General features: G+C 40.7%; 1 protein-coding gene across 3 annotated transcripts in view; it reads left to right on the top strand.

Moving 5' to 3' along the window:
• The first annotated feature begins 367 nt into the window (after positions 1–367).
• ZMYM4 (zinc finger MYM-type containing 4) overlaps positions 368–16,420 on the top strand; it is a 229,104-nt gene continuing 213,051 nt past the window's right edge. For all 3 annotated transcript variants that reach the window (XM_029571424.1, XM_029571423.1, XM_029571425.1), the window contains exon 1: positions 368–813. Coding sequence is in view for 2 of the 3 variants with exons in the window: in XM_029571423.1 (XP_029427283.1) it covers positions 772–813 (42 nt within the window). In the remaining variant the exon portion in view is untranslated. The remainder of the gene's footprint in view (positions 814–16,420) is intronic.

Here is a 16,420-nt window from a genome sequence, read left to right as displayed (position 1 = left end):
AAGTCTCATACAGGGTAGTCTACTAGCCAAAACCAACTGCTGCTTATCCATAATCATCTATCATGTTAACATGATTAGTAAACTTAACATATATGAGCAACAAAAAGTCTCAGTTTTTGCACAGTGATTTAATTGTATTCTCATGAAAAATATTTCATTCAGAAAACAGGTTGGCGGGTTTCTTTTTCCTTGGGACCTTGTGTAACTCTTCCTTCCTAACAGACAGCACGCCATGAGACAGAGATGGCATCGCGCATGCTCAGAAAGGTTTGGGGCGGGGCAACGGAAGAGGAAAGCCGGAGCGCGCCTGCGTGTTAATGGGGAGGAGGGAAGTGGGGTGGGGGTAAAGCGAGAGAGTGGGGCGGTGGAAAAGGGAGGGGAGGGGGGGCACGCGGCCATCCGGGTGCCCCCGCGCGCATGCGCGGTGCTGGTGAGCACAGGGGGTGTCGTTGGTGCTTTAAGAAGCTCGCGCCTGCCTGGAGGTTGTGAGGCGCGAGGGGGGGGCGCGCGGGATCCCCGAGGAGAAATCGAGGTGGCGCTCGGCTCTGGCCTCCCGCAGCCCCACGCTTGTTTTTGTGATTTTTTTTACTCCAGGGAGGGCGAGGAGGCCTTCCCCGGCCTTTCTTCCCGCGTCCCGTCTCCTTCCCGTCGCTGAACTCATCTCTTGTGCCCCCCCATCCCTCCGAGTCTCCCCTACTCTCAGTAACGAGGGGTAGCCCTGAGTGGAGCGCGCGGGGCCGGGGCCGCTGAGGACTCCGTGCCGGGGCCAATATGGCGGAGCTGAAGGAGCAGGAACCCCAGTGCCGTAAGCGGGTACGTGTGAGTGTGTGCCTCGGTAGGGTGGGTGAGGGGGCCCGGGCCGGCTTACCTCTGCATACCGCCCTCCTTCTCCGTGGGGTGGGAGGGGCCCGCTGCAACAAAAACATTCATTCATTGTTAGCGTCCTGGTGGCGCCCCCTCCCCCCCGCTCGGCGGGATGGGGCAGGCTTTTCCAGGCCGGGAGACAATGCGGTGTCCGGCGCAGACACGAGGTCTGGAGGCTCAGGAAGCAGTACAGATGCTGATCATCCTCTCCAACCTGTCTCTTAAAGTCCCCAGTATTTTGTATCCTTCCCTGTTGTAATATACAGCTCTGTGTTTGCAGAGATCGTTGGTGACAATGGATCGTCTCTTTAGGCCGATCTGCACAATATATTCCACTTCCTTTGCTGAAGTGATGACAAGTATCCCTGGAAGTGGAGTTGGAGTTCTGCTTCTCTCATCTCACCATCCTTAAGGTTTTATTGTGATTATTTGTAAAGTACATGCATTTTTCTTTAGTAATATTTTTGTTTGCTTACTATACATATTCTAGACACTTGCCTTCAAAAGTGTATGTAGTGTCCTAGTAGCTACTATGTTGGCTCTAGAGAAACTGGAGTCTAGGTTGTGACAAATTTTTTATTGGACTATCATAAAATATTTTATGTAGCACATGACCTTTCAAGACTACAGAGGTCTTCTTGTCCATTGATAACTTTGTTTTTGTTGTAAAAGGCTTATGATTTCTTGTTTTTAATAGTAGCTTAATAATTGAATAAGGTGGATTTCTCTTTATTGTATTTGCATGTTGTATTTTAAGTATTTGGGAAAGCCATTTTTTAAACAGTTCTTGCATTTGGTCTTTGAAAGGCAGAATAATTCTGGTTTACAAGTTATATACATTGAATTTCATTAAGTGTGTGTGTATGTGTGTATGTATGTGTGTATATATATATATATATACATACACACACAAAATAGACGACCAGACTCCCTTGTGGTCTTCAAGTACCAGTGTTGGGAACCCCTGATGTAGTCTTTCAAAATCCTTTGTTTCCTTTCCTCAGTTGCATCAAAACAATATACCACTAATCTATCAATTTGAGATAAAATGGAGATTTTTATTGTAAACTGGGTGGTGGATTTACCTACTCCTTTCCTTCTTATTGGAAAGAAGAGTAACTTTTTAAGAATCAGTAAAACATTTAAAACGGTGTGCTTCGGGTATGTTTGAAAATTCCCACTTCACCCTAAAATAGTGTAATGGTGAATGCTCATGAAGCAGCTGCTGCAGTTACTGAAATTTGAAGTTAAGAACACAAGTTGTTGGAAGAGAGTGTATTGCCCCATTTTATCCTCCATTCCAGAGTGTGTGCAGTGCAAAAAGATGACCATCAGTACAGAATGGGATAGGGGACTAGTAGATGGATAGTGCTTTGTGAAACAGTGAAAGTTGCAATGTGGATAAGGAGGATCTGAGAGAAACATTCCATTGCCCAGACTTGGAAACTTTTTTTTTAAGAGGTGGGGTTCTTAGGGAGTAATTTTGTATTGTATATGGAGACAAATCCAGGAGGATGAAGCTCTGCTTGTTTCAGCTGGATCCCATTTTAACACTTCTAATTCTAGCTTGGTAGCAGGTGCAAGGTTGTGCATGCATACTTGTGCACAGTTTAAAAAAGGGAAAGTTTGTACATAAGTTTTGTCTCTTGGAATGCCTCTTTATAGTACATGCAAAATTGCTTGTGGGCAAACTTTACCCAGCCCTACCCCCAGGCAAAATCTGGGGTTTATGCACATAAATCCTTTTCAAAGTTATCCTGTAAAGGGATTGTTAGGAATAGTTTGAATCAGTAGTGCCAGTCACCAAGGCTTGAACTGTAGCTAATTTAGTGATCTTAAAGTCTCCAAAATTGAGCATAGCGTACATTTGCTCTCCTCCATACTTGGATTAGGACTGAGCATTCTGACTGCATACTCTTATGGTATGTCCTTAGGAAATATGAATAGTGGGGAAACAGGTTTTTAAGGGAATGTGATTGTCTTGGGAGGGAGAAGGGGGCTAAGAGATGCATTTAAAAAAATAACTGGGATGCTAACTTGAGAATTGAGGCTAAAATCACAAAAACTATATATAGCCACTGGTCTGCCACGATTACTATCCTCTTCCTATGTAAATTTCAAAGCTTTCCTCATTTAGTTTAGGCTTTTAGAGTGTATAATTCAAAATACATTTCCTGGCACTCATAACTAAGTGATGATCTCAATCTTTCTGGGGGTGTGTTTCTTTGGGCTTATAAAGAGCATGTAAAGAGGGTAATTTTCAAATGGTTTTTCATGAGTAAAACACTTGCAGGAATGGCCTGCCTGATATGCAAGTAAACCTTGTGTGTGTACTGCTTATTTCCCATAAGTTTACCCAGACCACGTGAAGGCATTTCTAGGGATGGAGTTGGAAAGAAATTTGAATTTGTGCATGCTTTTGCATTTTCGAAAATATGCATATAAACTTTCCTCAAAGCTTTCCGTGCACATAATAGCAAGTGTAATTGTGTGTGGGTAAACTTTGATGGGATATGTACATAAGTCAGTTTTGAAAAGTGTTGTAAATTAAACACCTGTCTTTTGTCTATTTTAAGGCGAGCTGATGACAAATATACCTCCATATGGACAAAAAAAAGGGTCAAATTAACACAATTTTGAAACTTGTCCTATAGTCTCTCCTTTCTGTTGCAAGTATGAGTGAGTCAATGTAATGTGGACTCTCACTTGGTAGAGATTTTTATTAGATGAAATTATGAATGTATATAAAAATTGTGCAAATGAATTGGTAGGTACAGTAGAAGTCTTGGTGTTTGGTGCTACTGGTCACAAGATTCAAATTTTTGCCGCTTCAAATTTCTACCAATTCAACCCCTTTTTATGACAGTTATCATGAAGTGAATTGTCAAAGGGGTTTCGTCAGCTGCCCCTCTAATTACATAGCTGTTTTTCAACCATGTCTAAGTGGGGTGGGGGATTATTGGTAATACATAAAGTGCATTTTAATTTCTTATGAGACTTTCTGTCTAATTCCCCTGCTTATGAGAGTGCTTTTGTCACCGAAAGCTTTGTTTTTGCCTTTTATATGTCCCGTCCCCCCCCAGGATTGATGGACAATAATTGTTGTTCTTTTGAACAACTCTTTAATTCGAAACCTAAGATAAACGATGTTTTTATTTTAGGTGATTTTAACTTGTTAGTTAACAAACTGCCTTTATCTTCTACTTATATTTTTCTAGATATAATGCTTAGTCTGGGATGGAAGCAAGTAGTTAACGGTTCAACACATAGATGTGGTAACACACCTGACCTGGTGTTTATTAATTCCATGAAAATATTTATTTTATGGAGAGGGTGGTGGAGGCCTGGAATGCCCGCTGGAGGAGGTGATGAAGATGAAAATAGTCAAATAATTCAAAGGGGCATGGGGTAAACACTGTGGATATCTAAAGGCTAGAGGAAGAAAATGAGAAAAGCGTGTGTGGGGGGTAACCTGCTTGGTGTGGCAATTTCTGCCCTTAGCAGAAGGAATGGGGATTACTACCCTTAACCAATAAGCCTTGATGCTTTTAATGCAAATGAAACATTCTCCTCACTTCTGCAGGGGGGAAAAGGGGAATAGGATTCAGACAACAGTCAAGAGGGCCCTGACTTCTACGATCTAGGGTAATAAAACACAGACATAAGGGAAAAAGCAAACGACTTTTTCTGAGGCCAAGTCCATAAGCAAAGTACATTGAGCAGCACTGTCTGAATTTTCAAGACAGCTCATCACCCAGTAAAAAATGTTGCTAGCTTCAGTTTTTATGGGTTATCATGCGGTTTGGGGATAACTGCACAGAGTGGCAGTTACTACCCTTAAGAGAAACATGGGAGTAATCTGCACAAAGTGGCAGTTGGTACTACCTTAAGCTTGCTAGGCAGACCATTTTGGTTCTTTTCTGCCTTCATTTCTATATAAAAAAAATTTGATCTAAGCATGAAGTCAGTGCCATGGTCCGACAAATTCTTAATCTAACTATCCATCCAACTTGAAGAAAAACAAAAGATGGGTTATTTCAGATGTAGGACTGATCCATGTGCGTTTAATATTTTACCACAGTCTCTGGATATTACTCAAATTTTGGATAGAGAGTCCTCTATTGGATTACAACACTTTTTTTTTTAATTTATTTTTTATTTTTATTGCATTATTACCAAATTACACAAACCATTGTGATTAAAAATGATGGATACATAATTATGCCAAGACTTTAAAGAAAATTATACAAAAATATTATAAACAATAACCATCCAAATATTAAGTAATATGTTTGTGTGGGGGGGGGGGCGGGGTGGATTGAAACTCTAAAGAGCGAAAGACTTCAAAGTTAACAAGAAAAAGGAAATTTTAAAGGTTGCCGATTCCAAGCCAATACATTCCTATTCACACCCACTGTCTGTCGCAGTTATTTGGTGAAAATCAATAAAGAAACGAAGTTGTGAGGGTTCAAAAAATACATATACGGAGTCTAAATACTTGACCACGCATTTGCATGGGTAATGGAGGATAAACTTGGAACAAATAGCCATCTCATCTTCTCTCATTTGTATAAATTTTTTCCTCCTTTCCTGCGTTGATCTCATGATATCAGGGAAAAGCCACACTTCTTGGCCATAGTATTCTGCTGTTCTGTTGCGAAAGAATAGGCTCAATATGTTCTTCTCTGATGCAAAAGATACAGAAAGTACTCCCCTCACTGAGATTGTATCCTCACGTGACAGTTCCAATAATTCAGTAATATTAAGTTGAACCTGCTGATCTTGATTCTGCTGCTGTTCTTTTTTAAACAGTAAATAATATACTTTTGTAATTAAAGGAGTTGCCTCCAAAGGGATTTTCAGAATAACATTTAAATATAGAAACATAGAAATGACGGCAGAAGAAGACCAAACGGCCCATCTAGTCTGCCCAGCAAGCTACGCACTTTATCCATTTTTCCCCCTTTTTTTTTCTCTCCCACCTGTTACTATTGGTTTCCAGTACCCTCCAGCCCTAATTCCCCTCCACCCCACCACCGATTTAGAGAGCAGCGCCGTATCTGCATCCAAGTGAACGTCCAGCTCAATTAGGGGTAGCAACTGCTGTAACAAGCAGGCCACACCCTTACCCCATACTCTTACCCACCCCTGTTTTTATTTTTTTGTTTGGGTTTTTTTTTTTTTTTTTGGAGATAGCAGCCCTCCATCCTTCCGCTCCGTGAAGGTGGAACACCAACTGCTGGCCACTGGCATCCCGCTCCGTGAATGCCGCTGTGGCTACTGCCGCTCCGTGCAGTGTTTGAATGCCTCCTCTTTATTCACGCCCTCTAGACTTGATGGATCCACAGTGTTTAACCCACGCCCCTTTGAAGTCGTTCACAGTTTTAGACTTTACCACTTCCTCCGGAAGGGCATTCCAGGCATCCACCACCCTTTCCGTGAAGAAATACTTCCTGACATTGGTTCTTAGTCTTCCTCCCTGGAGCCTCAGCTCGTGACCTCTGGCTCTGCTGATTTATTTCTGACGGAAAAGGTTTGTCGTTGTCTTTGGATCATTAAAGTTTTTCAAGTATCTGAAAGTCTGAATCATTTATTTATTTAAAAGCTTTTATATACCGATGTTCATATACTGGTACATATCACGTCGGTTTACATAGAACCAAAGTTGGAAATTACATCGAACATATCAAACAAGAGGGTACAGATAACAGGTCTAACATCATGAGAAATTACAGCTAATGCTGAGAACTTATAGAGCTGAAGACGATTTAGGATTAAAATTAACATTATTATTACAAATAATAAATAAATAAACAATCAACAAAGTCGGATTTACAACCGACTTAATAAACATGGGTGAAGATTGAAGTAAGTGGAGCCAGACAGGAGAATCATATCACCCCTGCTCCTCCTTTCCTCCAGGGAGTACATATTTAGATTCTTCAATCTCTCCTCGTATGTCATCTGATGAAGACCCTCCACCTTCCTTCCTACATCGTTGTTATATGAGTAATAATTGGAAAATTAAGAACTCTAATATTAGTACTTCTAATAACATTCTCAATGTCTTCTATCTTTTTATCAATCACAGTCTCTCTTTGTATTGTGTGGTGGTGAAAACTTTCCATTATTTTAACTTCCTTCAATCTCCTGTATTTTCTTTTCTTGTATTTCAGCTCTTCTTTCATTTTCATTACTATGTTTGTTCGATTCCAAACACATTTTGGAAAGGTTAATAATGGCATTTTCAACAGCAGCTAGAGCGTCCCAAATGGTGTCCATTGTTACCACCTCAGGCCTTACAAGAAAGGAAGTTAATTGACTGGACTCACCACCAGTTGCAGCTCCAGTAACAGTGTCCCTTTCCAAATCCAGCGTCGGAATGGGCAAATGTATACCCATCTTAGATATTCCCTCCAAGTTGTCCTCTCTCTGGGCTCCAGGCCTTTCGAGGTTCCCCTGTGAGGTTGCCTGCGTCGTCTCGCGGTTCTCTCCCTTACGCTGGGGTGGCAACAGAGTCTCGGGTGCGCCGGGGCTAAGCGAGATTTCATCTGCCTGGATCTGAGATGCACGCTCAACATCTCTGTCCATCGTGGCATTCGCTCCCAGCTCTCTCGGCAAGGGCGTTGAGGCGAAGAAGGCAGGTATTATAGCCTGAGTTGTATCTCCAGTTCCAGGAGTCTGTAGGCTCTCTCGGAGCCAAGCCTTAGGCTTTGTATGAGGCATTTCAACTTTTAAATCGAAGCAAATCTTATTTTACCAGGAAAAATCTGAGCCACCTTCACACACCTCTCAATCTGCTGCCATCTTAACTCCAACTCCCTGATTATTACACTTTTAAGCACTCTCTATTTAATTGCACCTTTAAGAGCCACAAAGACTAGGAATAGCAGTCCACAACCATGGATGACATCTGAGATAAGGACCTTGAGACAACTATGATGATGTGAAAGGAAATGGCAAAAGGATGAATATCGCCCGAAAACTGAAGAGCTGCTATTCATCTCTCAGTCAGTCAGCCAGTAATGGTTCCAAAATCTTTTTCGATATTAAACAATTAACTAGCCCTGCCCCTACCACTATGGCCGCATCTGACTCCAAGTGGCCATGCTTTCCTTCAATATAGTGCTGTTAAATTGGCAAAATTCACTGTTTCCTTTGCTAATTCTCCCACTTTCTGTATCACCAGTACAGTTACTGCCACGGAAAAATGTTTTTTGTTTGATTCTGCTTCTAGCCTGGAAGAATCTAATATTGTGGCTATGAACAACACTTCCTTATGTTCTTTAGATTGTTGCAAAGTTTCCAATATGAAATTGGCCACTAAGAGTATTACCTCTTTTATTGTTCATTTGGTTAATTTATCTTTGGCAGAGGGACACAATCCTAATGCCTTGAGAAGAGCTGCTGTTCACTCACTTTTTAAAAAAAAAAACCTGAGCTTGACCAAAGTGGCTTCTCAGACTTGGCCAATTTCCAATCTTCCCTTCTTGACCAAAATTCTTCAATCTGTTTTAAAACAACTAGAGTTTGTGGATGATGAGGTTTTACATCATTATCAAGTTTGGTTTTCATAGATCATTGATTATGGAGCTGTTAACATCTTTGATGCTCTTAGGAGGGGATTGGCCAATGGTCACCATTATGTCCTTATTATGCTAGATATCCCTGCAGTGTTTGATACGATGGACCATAAAATCCTATTGCAGCAGATTCAAGATATTGGTATTGCTGGCTCTGTACTGAGCTGGTTTAAGTCCTACATCTTGAATAGGCAGCAACAAACACATATTTATGGATTGTTTTGCCTGGTTCCCCATGCACTCTGTAGCTTGTCAGGGCTTGGCATTGTCTACCTTGCTCTTCACAGAGGAAAGCAGAGCACAAATCCAAATTCAATATAAAAATGAAGAACAAGGCAGGTAACAGGGAATGCAGAAAGTAAAGCGTCATTACAGATTCAAAATGTTCAATTACTTTATTGAAAGAAAACTCTTGTATCTTGAGCACATATTGTAAGTAAAAAATGTCCCCCGACACGGACACCTTGCTTCACCACAAGGCTGCGTCTGGAGGGACAGGAAGCAATAATTCATGTTTTCATAAAGACATTTATGAAAGTGTTTTGATGCAGCCTTGCGACGAAGCAAGGTGTCCGTGTCGGGGGACATTTTTTACTTACAATATGTGCTTAAGATACTTTATTGAAAGGAAACTCCTGTAATTGAACGTTTTGAATCTGTAATGACGCTTTACTTTCTGCACTCCTTGTTACATGCCTTGTTCTTCAACATCTATTTGGCACCTTTATGCAACCTATTGTCCAGCCTCTGTGAGGGCTTCAGAGTGTTTGCAGATGATATCCAGTTTTATATGCTGATGGGGAAAAATCCTGGCCAGAAACAACATCCTCTATTAATAATTGTATGATGGCTTTTTGAGAACAGGCTAGCATTGAATCTTGCTAAGATGGATATCTTGAATTTCTTCTTCTGCCCTTATCGACAGCCAGGAATGTGATAGGTTCTATTGCTAGGTCTTGGTGTTATCCTGGCTTTGAAGCTTTCTCTTACCAGGGATTTTAAAGGAGTCTTTTATAAGCTGAGGCTTCTCAGTGGTATTAAACCACTTCTATATTATGACTTCAGGGTTGTTGTCCAGTTGTCTATCTTACCTTGACTATTGCAGCACACTTTACCTAGGTTTGCCTAATGTTGTAACTAATGTTATGCAGCTATTGCAGAACGCTGCTGCCTGATTGATTTTGGCCCATTCAGTGCGGGAGCATGTTTGCCCTGTTTTGGTTGACTTGCAGTGGCTCTCTGTAGAATATAAAGTTACTATAACTGTTTACAGATTGCTTTCTCAGAACCCCCCCCCCCCTCCTGGATGTAATGCGCTGATTAAAAGCTACGATCCTAACCGAACTTTACATTCTTCTCAGAAGGCATTGTTGGAGGTTCCAAGGGTCCATTGGGCCCATTTGAAGATTACCCGGAGCCATGCTTTTTCAGTTGCTGCGCCTAATGTATGGAATAAATTACCCGAGGGCTTAGTTTATCACGTTTTAAAAACATTTAAAATTCAGCTAAAAACCTTCATATTTTTTTAGAATGTGTATTTTAAATAACATGGCTTTGCTGTCTGCCGTTTTAATTCTTTTTTTTGTTCTGTATTACAGCTATGTTCTCACAATCTTAAAGTTTTTTGCAAATCTTTGAGTTCAATAGTATGAATTTTTGTCATGTTTTGAATTTATTTTAGCTATGTTTTTGTATACTGAACTTTTATTATGAATAACCTTTAAGTGAGCTGCTTAGGGATTTTATGTGGGTGTTAAATAAGCCATAATCATAAACCATGTAATGCACATATGCTATCTTATAACCCTCAGGAGGATGCACATATTTTTGGTTTCTCATACACGTTTTACAGGGCTAAAAGGGGTAGTCTGGGGCAGTGCGGAGTAGGATTCAGAAATACACATGGTAAGTGCTAATTTGTAAGAGCTGTGTATATATTCATACACTATCTTCTAATTGACGCACATGAATGAAATGGGATTTATCTGCAGATTTTGGGTGGGAAGTGTGAGTGAACTGGTGGAGACTCAAGTTGAATTGTTAGCAGGTCTAGTTGAACTGAAGAAGGAATGAGTGAACCGGTGGAGGTGTCAGCAAACTGGTGATTTCAAGTACTCGCGAAAGTGAGTATTTTCAAAACTATATACGCGCATGCTTTATAAAATACTTGCTTCATGTTTAATTCTGGGTGTTTATTTGCAGTGTCCCAATTATTTTATGTGTAAAGTGTTATGAGCGTGTGTTTATAAAATGGGGAAAGAAAATATATGCCCACACTTCTGGAGCAGAAATGCACAGTTCAGCAAATACTGCTTAACTCCTGCCCCATAGCTTATTCTAGCTTTAATTTATATAAGCAAATGCTGTACTACAAATAAGTTTTTGAAAATTGGGCTCTTGTCCAGCATGTATCTTTTCCCCTTAAATTAGTATTGTTTTAACAAATACACAACTGCAGTGAGAATCAAATATCTGGAGGGCAGTCATATTCATAGTTCAGATCACTGTAGTTTCTCTAGTTGATTTCTTTTTTTTTTTTTTTTTTTTCTTCTTCTGCCCAACCCAACAAGTCCTCCTTAAACACACACGGAAGGATGATTTATTTTTTTTTTGGGGGGGGGGGGGATTTATAGAGGACTGTAGTGGTCAGTTTCATGGTGTAATAGTAAATTTCATGAACAAATGTATCTGAAAGCAGCAATAACAGAACTTAACTACATTATTCCTTTTTCATTATAGCAGTTAATGATGTGGTTAGTTCATATAGGTGTAACATAAGAACCAAGTTTGAGGGTTGTTTGTTTTTTTTTGCACTTTGTTTTGATATGAATCATTTGGGGCAACACTAAAATAAAGTATGGATTCAATGTACAGAAAATAAATTACTTTGGGCTCTTGTCAAATATAGGAAGTCTTCACACTTAAGTCACTATATTGGTTCCTGAAAACCATGTAGTTGAAATTACTTCAAAATGGGTTATACATAGGATATTGGGTCATGGCCTTGGACCATGTTTGAACCAGTTTACACCAAACTAACTGCTAACCTAAGACAAATGTCTTCAGTTTTCACAGGGCAGATTGGCTTACGCAAATGTTGGCATCCTACTAGGAAACACCTAGCCAATCTTTGCTTCTGAATTGTGCTTTCCATGCTCTTTGGCTCCTGATGTGTGCTGGGGAAGACCAATCAGGAATGCTCCAGTGTTTTTGTCACTGCTGATCCAACTACTTACATTGGGGTGCTGATTGCTGACGTCAGCACCGGCAGAGCCTCAAACTGTATCAGAAATTGAAACCTTTGTAAGTGTGGAGCAGGGTGTAAGTTTGGGATAATTTAGATCAGTCATTGCAAGTCAGATAACTTGGTACAAAAAGTCATGTCGCTCAAGTTTCATCATATTTTCCAGGACTGATGTGACTGCTAGAATTCTGCTCTGACAGACAAATGGGAATGCTAAAATTATTCCTACATTTAGTAGTAGTAATTGACTAGATGAATTAGTAACTCTCTTTAATAAAAATACCCACTGTTCTCAGTTTCTGAAATGTATGTACACGGTTCCATGTCCTGTGCTTGGCTAACACTAATTGGGTGGTTTTGACCTTTCTGCAATAGAGCAAGAGTACAGATTGTAAAAAGTGTGAAATTTTTTTGTTTGAATAGGAGCAGGCCCACTGTTCATTTTATGGCTTATTTCTTGGCTAACGCAGAGAAGATTGAGAAGAGATTCAGGTCTTATTCTTTTCTGGCTGTTTAGACTCCAACGGAAGGCAAAGGAACTCCTCGTTTTGAAGACAGTTGTTAACCTCTGTGAAGGAAATGTTAATTGTTATCTTTGGAGGAAATATTCTTTGAAAATATCTGTTTTTATTTGAACAATAATTCCCAGAAATTGAGATTCTACATATGGATAATTGCTTGCAACTTGAATTGTAAATCTGAAGCCAATGGCAAGAGCACAAACACAGGTCCTGAAATAAGATTTTGTTTTCTATATTTAAAAAATAAAATCTGAGAAAATATATCTTGCTGTGAACACAGAGGAATGAGTGTATTCCACTATTTTTCACTAAAACCTTTTCAGATGCACATAGACCTTGTCTTCTGCTGTTCACAATCTAAATATGAAAAGTTTGAGAGAGTTTTTGAAAGAGCTTGATTTAGACTTGATGTCTCAATGAGTGTTGTGAATTGCCAGGTGTGAGATCTGTCTTCAGTTCCCAAGCCCAGCTTTTTTTCCTCAATTTGGCTGAGGGCTAGAATCAGTTTCTGTTGTCATGCAGTGGTGACTTTGAATGGCAAGATTCTGGGTATATGAATACTGAGTCTTGCTGTGGCTTGGTCATAAGGCTAAACATGACTTAATGGAGAAGAGCTAGTATGGATTTAACAAAGTCATGCCTTACTAACCTGTTAGAATTCTCTAAAGGTGTAAATAAACATGTAGATAAAGGTAAGCTGATTATATAATGTCTAGATTTTCATTAACATTTTGGTAAAGTTCTTCATGAGACTCCTTCAGAAAACTAAACAGTTACGGGCTTTGAGGCATTGTCTTGCTGTGGATTGGTAACTGGTTGAAAGATAGGAAACTGAGTAGGACTAAATCGTTTTCCCAGTGGAGAAAAGTGAAAAAGTACCTCGGTGATCTGTCCTTGCACCAGTGTTTAACTTCATTAATGATCTAAAAGGTGGAGCAACAAGTGAATCGACCAATTCTTTCAGATAACAAAAATATTCACATGCAGTAAGTGTGAAAGGATCTTGGAAGAATGGGTTCTGGCATCTAAATAGTAGATGAAATTTAATGTGGACAAGTGTAAAATGATACATACAAGAGAAAATAATCTCAGCTTTAGGTACACAATGCTGGGTTCCACATTAGAACTAACTGCCCAGGAAAGAATCTTGGTGTCATTGTTGAAATCCTCAGCTCATAGTGTAGTGGCAGTCAAAAAAGCAAATAGAATGTTGGACATTTATTTGGAAAGGACTGGAGATAATACATCCTAGTGCCTTTGTGTAGCTTGATGGTGTGATTATATGAATACTCTGTGCAGTTCTGGTTGCTCCATGTCAATTAATTAAAGATACAACCAGAGTAGAAAAGGTACATGGAAAAGCAACAAAAATGGTAAAAGGGATGGAACAGTTCCCTTAGGCTAAACAGGGTCATACTTTTCAGCTTGCAGAAGAAGCGATTTGAGAAGGGATATAAGATGCTTATAAAATTGTGACTTGGATGGAACAAGTAAATAGGTAATGTGATTATTTACCTTTTCAAATATTGCTAGTTTTAAGGAGTGTATCCTAGACCAAACATTTTTTTTTTTCTTTCGATAAGCAGGCTTAAATTAGCCATTACATGTGGGTGACATCAACTGGCAGCACTGAAAAGACTCCAAGCTATAGAGCTTTTTAACTCTTCTGAGCTTCTGTGGGAGTTCCTGTGCGTGTTTCGTGAGATTCTTAAGTAACTTTTTTGTGAGAACTGAAGCATGGATGTGTATTTTGTCTATCTTTTTCCTTCAAAGTAGTAGTTTTGGTCATAACCCTTTCTGCCTTGTGTCATTGCTGCTGCAGCCATAAAACAGCACTTTTCAGTGCTATCCAAAAATAATATGAAAAGTGTGTTTCCTCCCAGCAGAATGTCTGGCCAGAACCCACACACCTGCTGTGGTGAATGATTTAAGAGCTGCCTGTGTGAAAGTCATGTTCCTTACAGATGGCCACAGCCTGTTATCACTGTCTGGGACAGGATCATGACCAGAAAAACTGAAGCCTATGGATGGATGTCGCAGTGCTCCAGGATCTTGCACATGAGATTTACACAGTTTTGTTTTTTTTAGTTGCAGTAGGTCTTCCTCCTGTAGTACAGTATTGTCTGTTTCCTTAGAAGTTCTTCAAAAACTCCCCTGTCTGCAGGGTTGAGTTCAGCTGGCTGCTCAGTGTCAAAGTATTAGCATGTTTCTTGGAACTGGCCTAGACTGTGTTGAAGAAATATATGTTCTAAGCACGATGCATTGGCACCAACACAATTAGAGCATCCCTGTCTGGTGCCAGAGGCACACAGAGAAGGAATACAGCACATCAAGGAATTTGAAGCACCAGAAGACTACCTCATGGTGCATCCAAGAGACCCAATGCACTGATATACATGATGCATACCACTTTTGATGATGCATTAATGCTTTCCTGGAACGGTGCACTTGATGCAAGCTACAGTGCACTCAATATTTCACTCTACAATGTGCTTGGGTAATCCTTTTATTCCTGCTGATTCAATTTCTTCACTATGTCAGCATCAGCACAGGAACATGCTCTTGAAGGACTTAAGATTTTTTGAGGATCTCAAGTGTTCAACTCCTGCTATTCTGCTTCCTTGGACCAAGCAGGATTGCCTACTCAACCATATACTATCCATTTGAGATCTGTTAGAGAAGGTGTAAGATTGCCCTTCCTCCATTTATCAGAGTGCTAATGCCTCCTAGGTTGGTAGCAGAAAGGTCTTTTGACTTGAAACAGGTGATCTTGTCTGTTCAATAGTTCCATTCCTGAACATACCCAGATCAGTCCAGAAAAGTGGCTTTATTCATCCCTACCAGCAGATGGAGGCAGAGGACAAAACTTTGGGCACTGCTATATATCCCTGAGTGCCACTCTTGGATATATAGCAGTCCCTCAGTATTGAACTGTACCCAAGCCAAGATAACTTTAAAAGGGAGAACTAAGCCCCTGGGATGGATACCCCTGAACTGGATAGCCACCAACCAAAGTAAACATTGAAACTCTTAGAACACTTTAAACTCAACAGATCTTTAACACCATCTTCGTATGAACCGAAAGGCCCAGCAGCAGAACAAAGCAGTCTTTCGGCATAGATCCTAAGGATGGGCCTCTGGACTGATCTGTGGTATTACAGGAATGAAAATTAGCAGGTAAGAACCAATTTTCCTTTCCTGAATATACCCAGATCAATCCAGACAAGTGGGATGTACCAAAGCCCCCCTATACTGGGCAGGAACCCAAAGACCCACTCTCAATGTACACTTACCAAAAGTAGTTGCCTCCGGGGCGCTCATATCGACATGGTAATGCTTGGTGAAAGTGTGCAATGAAGGCCAGACCATGGCCCGACTTATATCCTGGGGAGACACCAATTGACACTATGCCCAAGATGCCGCCTGAGCACAGGTAGAATGAGCCTGAAGTCCTACCGGCACTGCACGGCTCTTGGAAACATAGGTGGAGGAAATAGTTTCTTTCAACCAGCGAGCTAAGGAAGCCTTAGACGCCTTCTCTCCCTTTTTAGGCCACCCGAAGAGTACAAATAAATGATCAGAGCGACAGAGTTGGTGACCTTCAAATAGCGCAATAAGGCGTGCGGCACATCTAAAAGATGGAGATTCCATAGAGGATCACAAGACCAGTCCGGAAAACATGGCAAATCATCTGGTTCACATGAAAAGGAGAAACCGCTTTAGACAGGAATGAAGGCACCGTCTGTAAAGAAACCTTTTCGGGTGAAATCTGGAGAAAGGGATTGCGACAAAAAGCTTGCAACTCCGAGATCTTTCTAGCCGAGCAAATGGCCACCAAAAAGACAGTCATCAAAGTAAGGACCTTTTAAAGATGCACAACCCAACGATTCAAAAGGTTCCTCGCAGAGGACTCACAACACCAAATTGAGATTCTATTCCGGACACACATTCCAAAGAGGGGGATGGAGATGTTTAACACCCCTCAGAAATCGCACCACATCAGGATGGGAAGCCAATGTCTTTCCCTGCACCTTCCCCCTGAGACAACCCAAGGCTGAAACCTGGACCCTAAGCGAACTATGAACCAATCCTTTGGACAAGCCCTGCTGCAAGCAGGACAAAATGTGCCGAATGGAAACATCAGAGGATCCAGCCTCTGTTGCCCACTCCAAGTGTCAAACTTTCCAAACTCTCTGGAATAGGCAAGG

Source organism: Rhinatrema bivittatum, chromosome 11 (genome assembly GCF_901001135.1).
Source record: "Rhinatrema bivittatum chromosome 11, aRhiBiv1.1, whole genome shotgun sequence".
Lineage (NCBI taxonomy): Eukaryota > Metazoa > Chordata > Amphibia > Gymnophiona > Rhinatrematidae > Rhinatrema > Rhinatrema bivittatum.
Note: the sequence above shows the minus strand (reverse complement) of the source record. Positions and strands in the feature narration are given on the sequence as shown.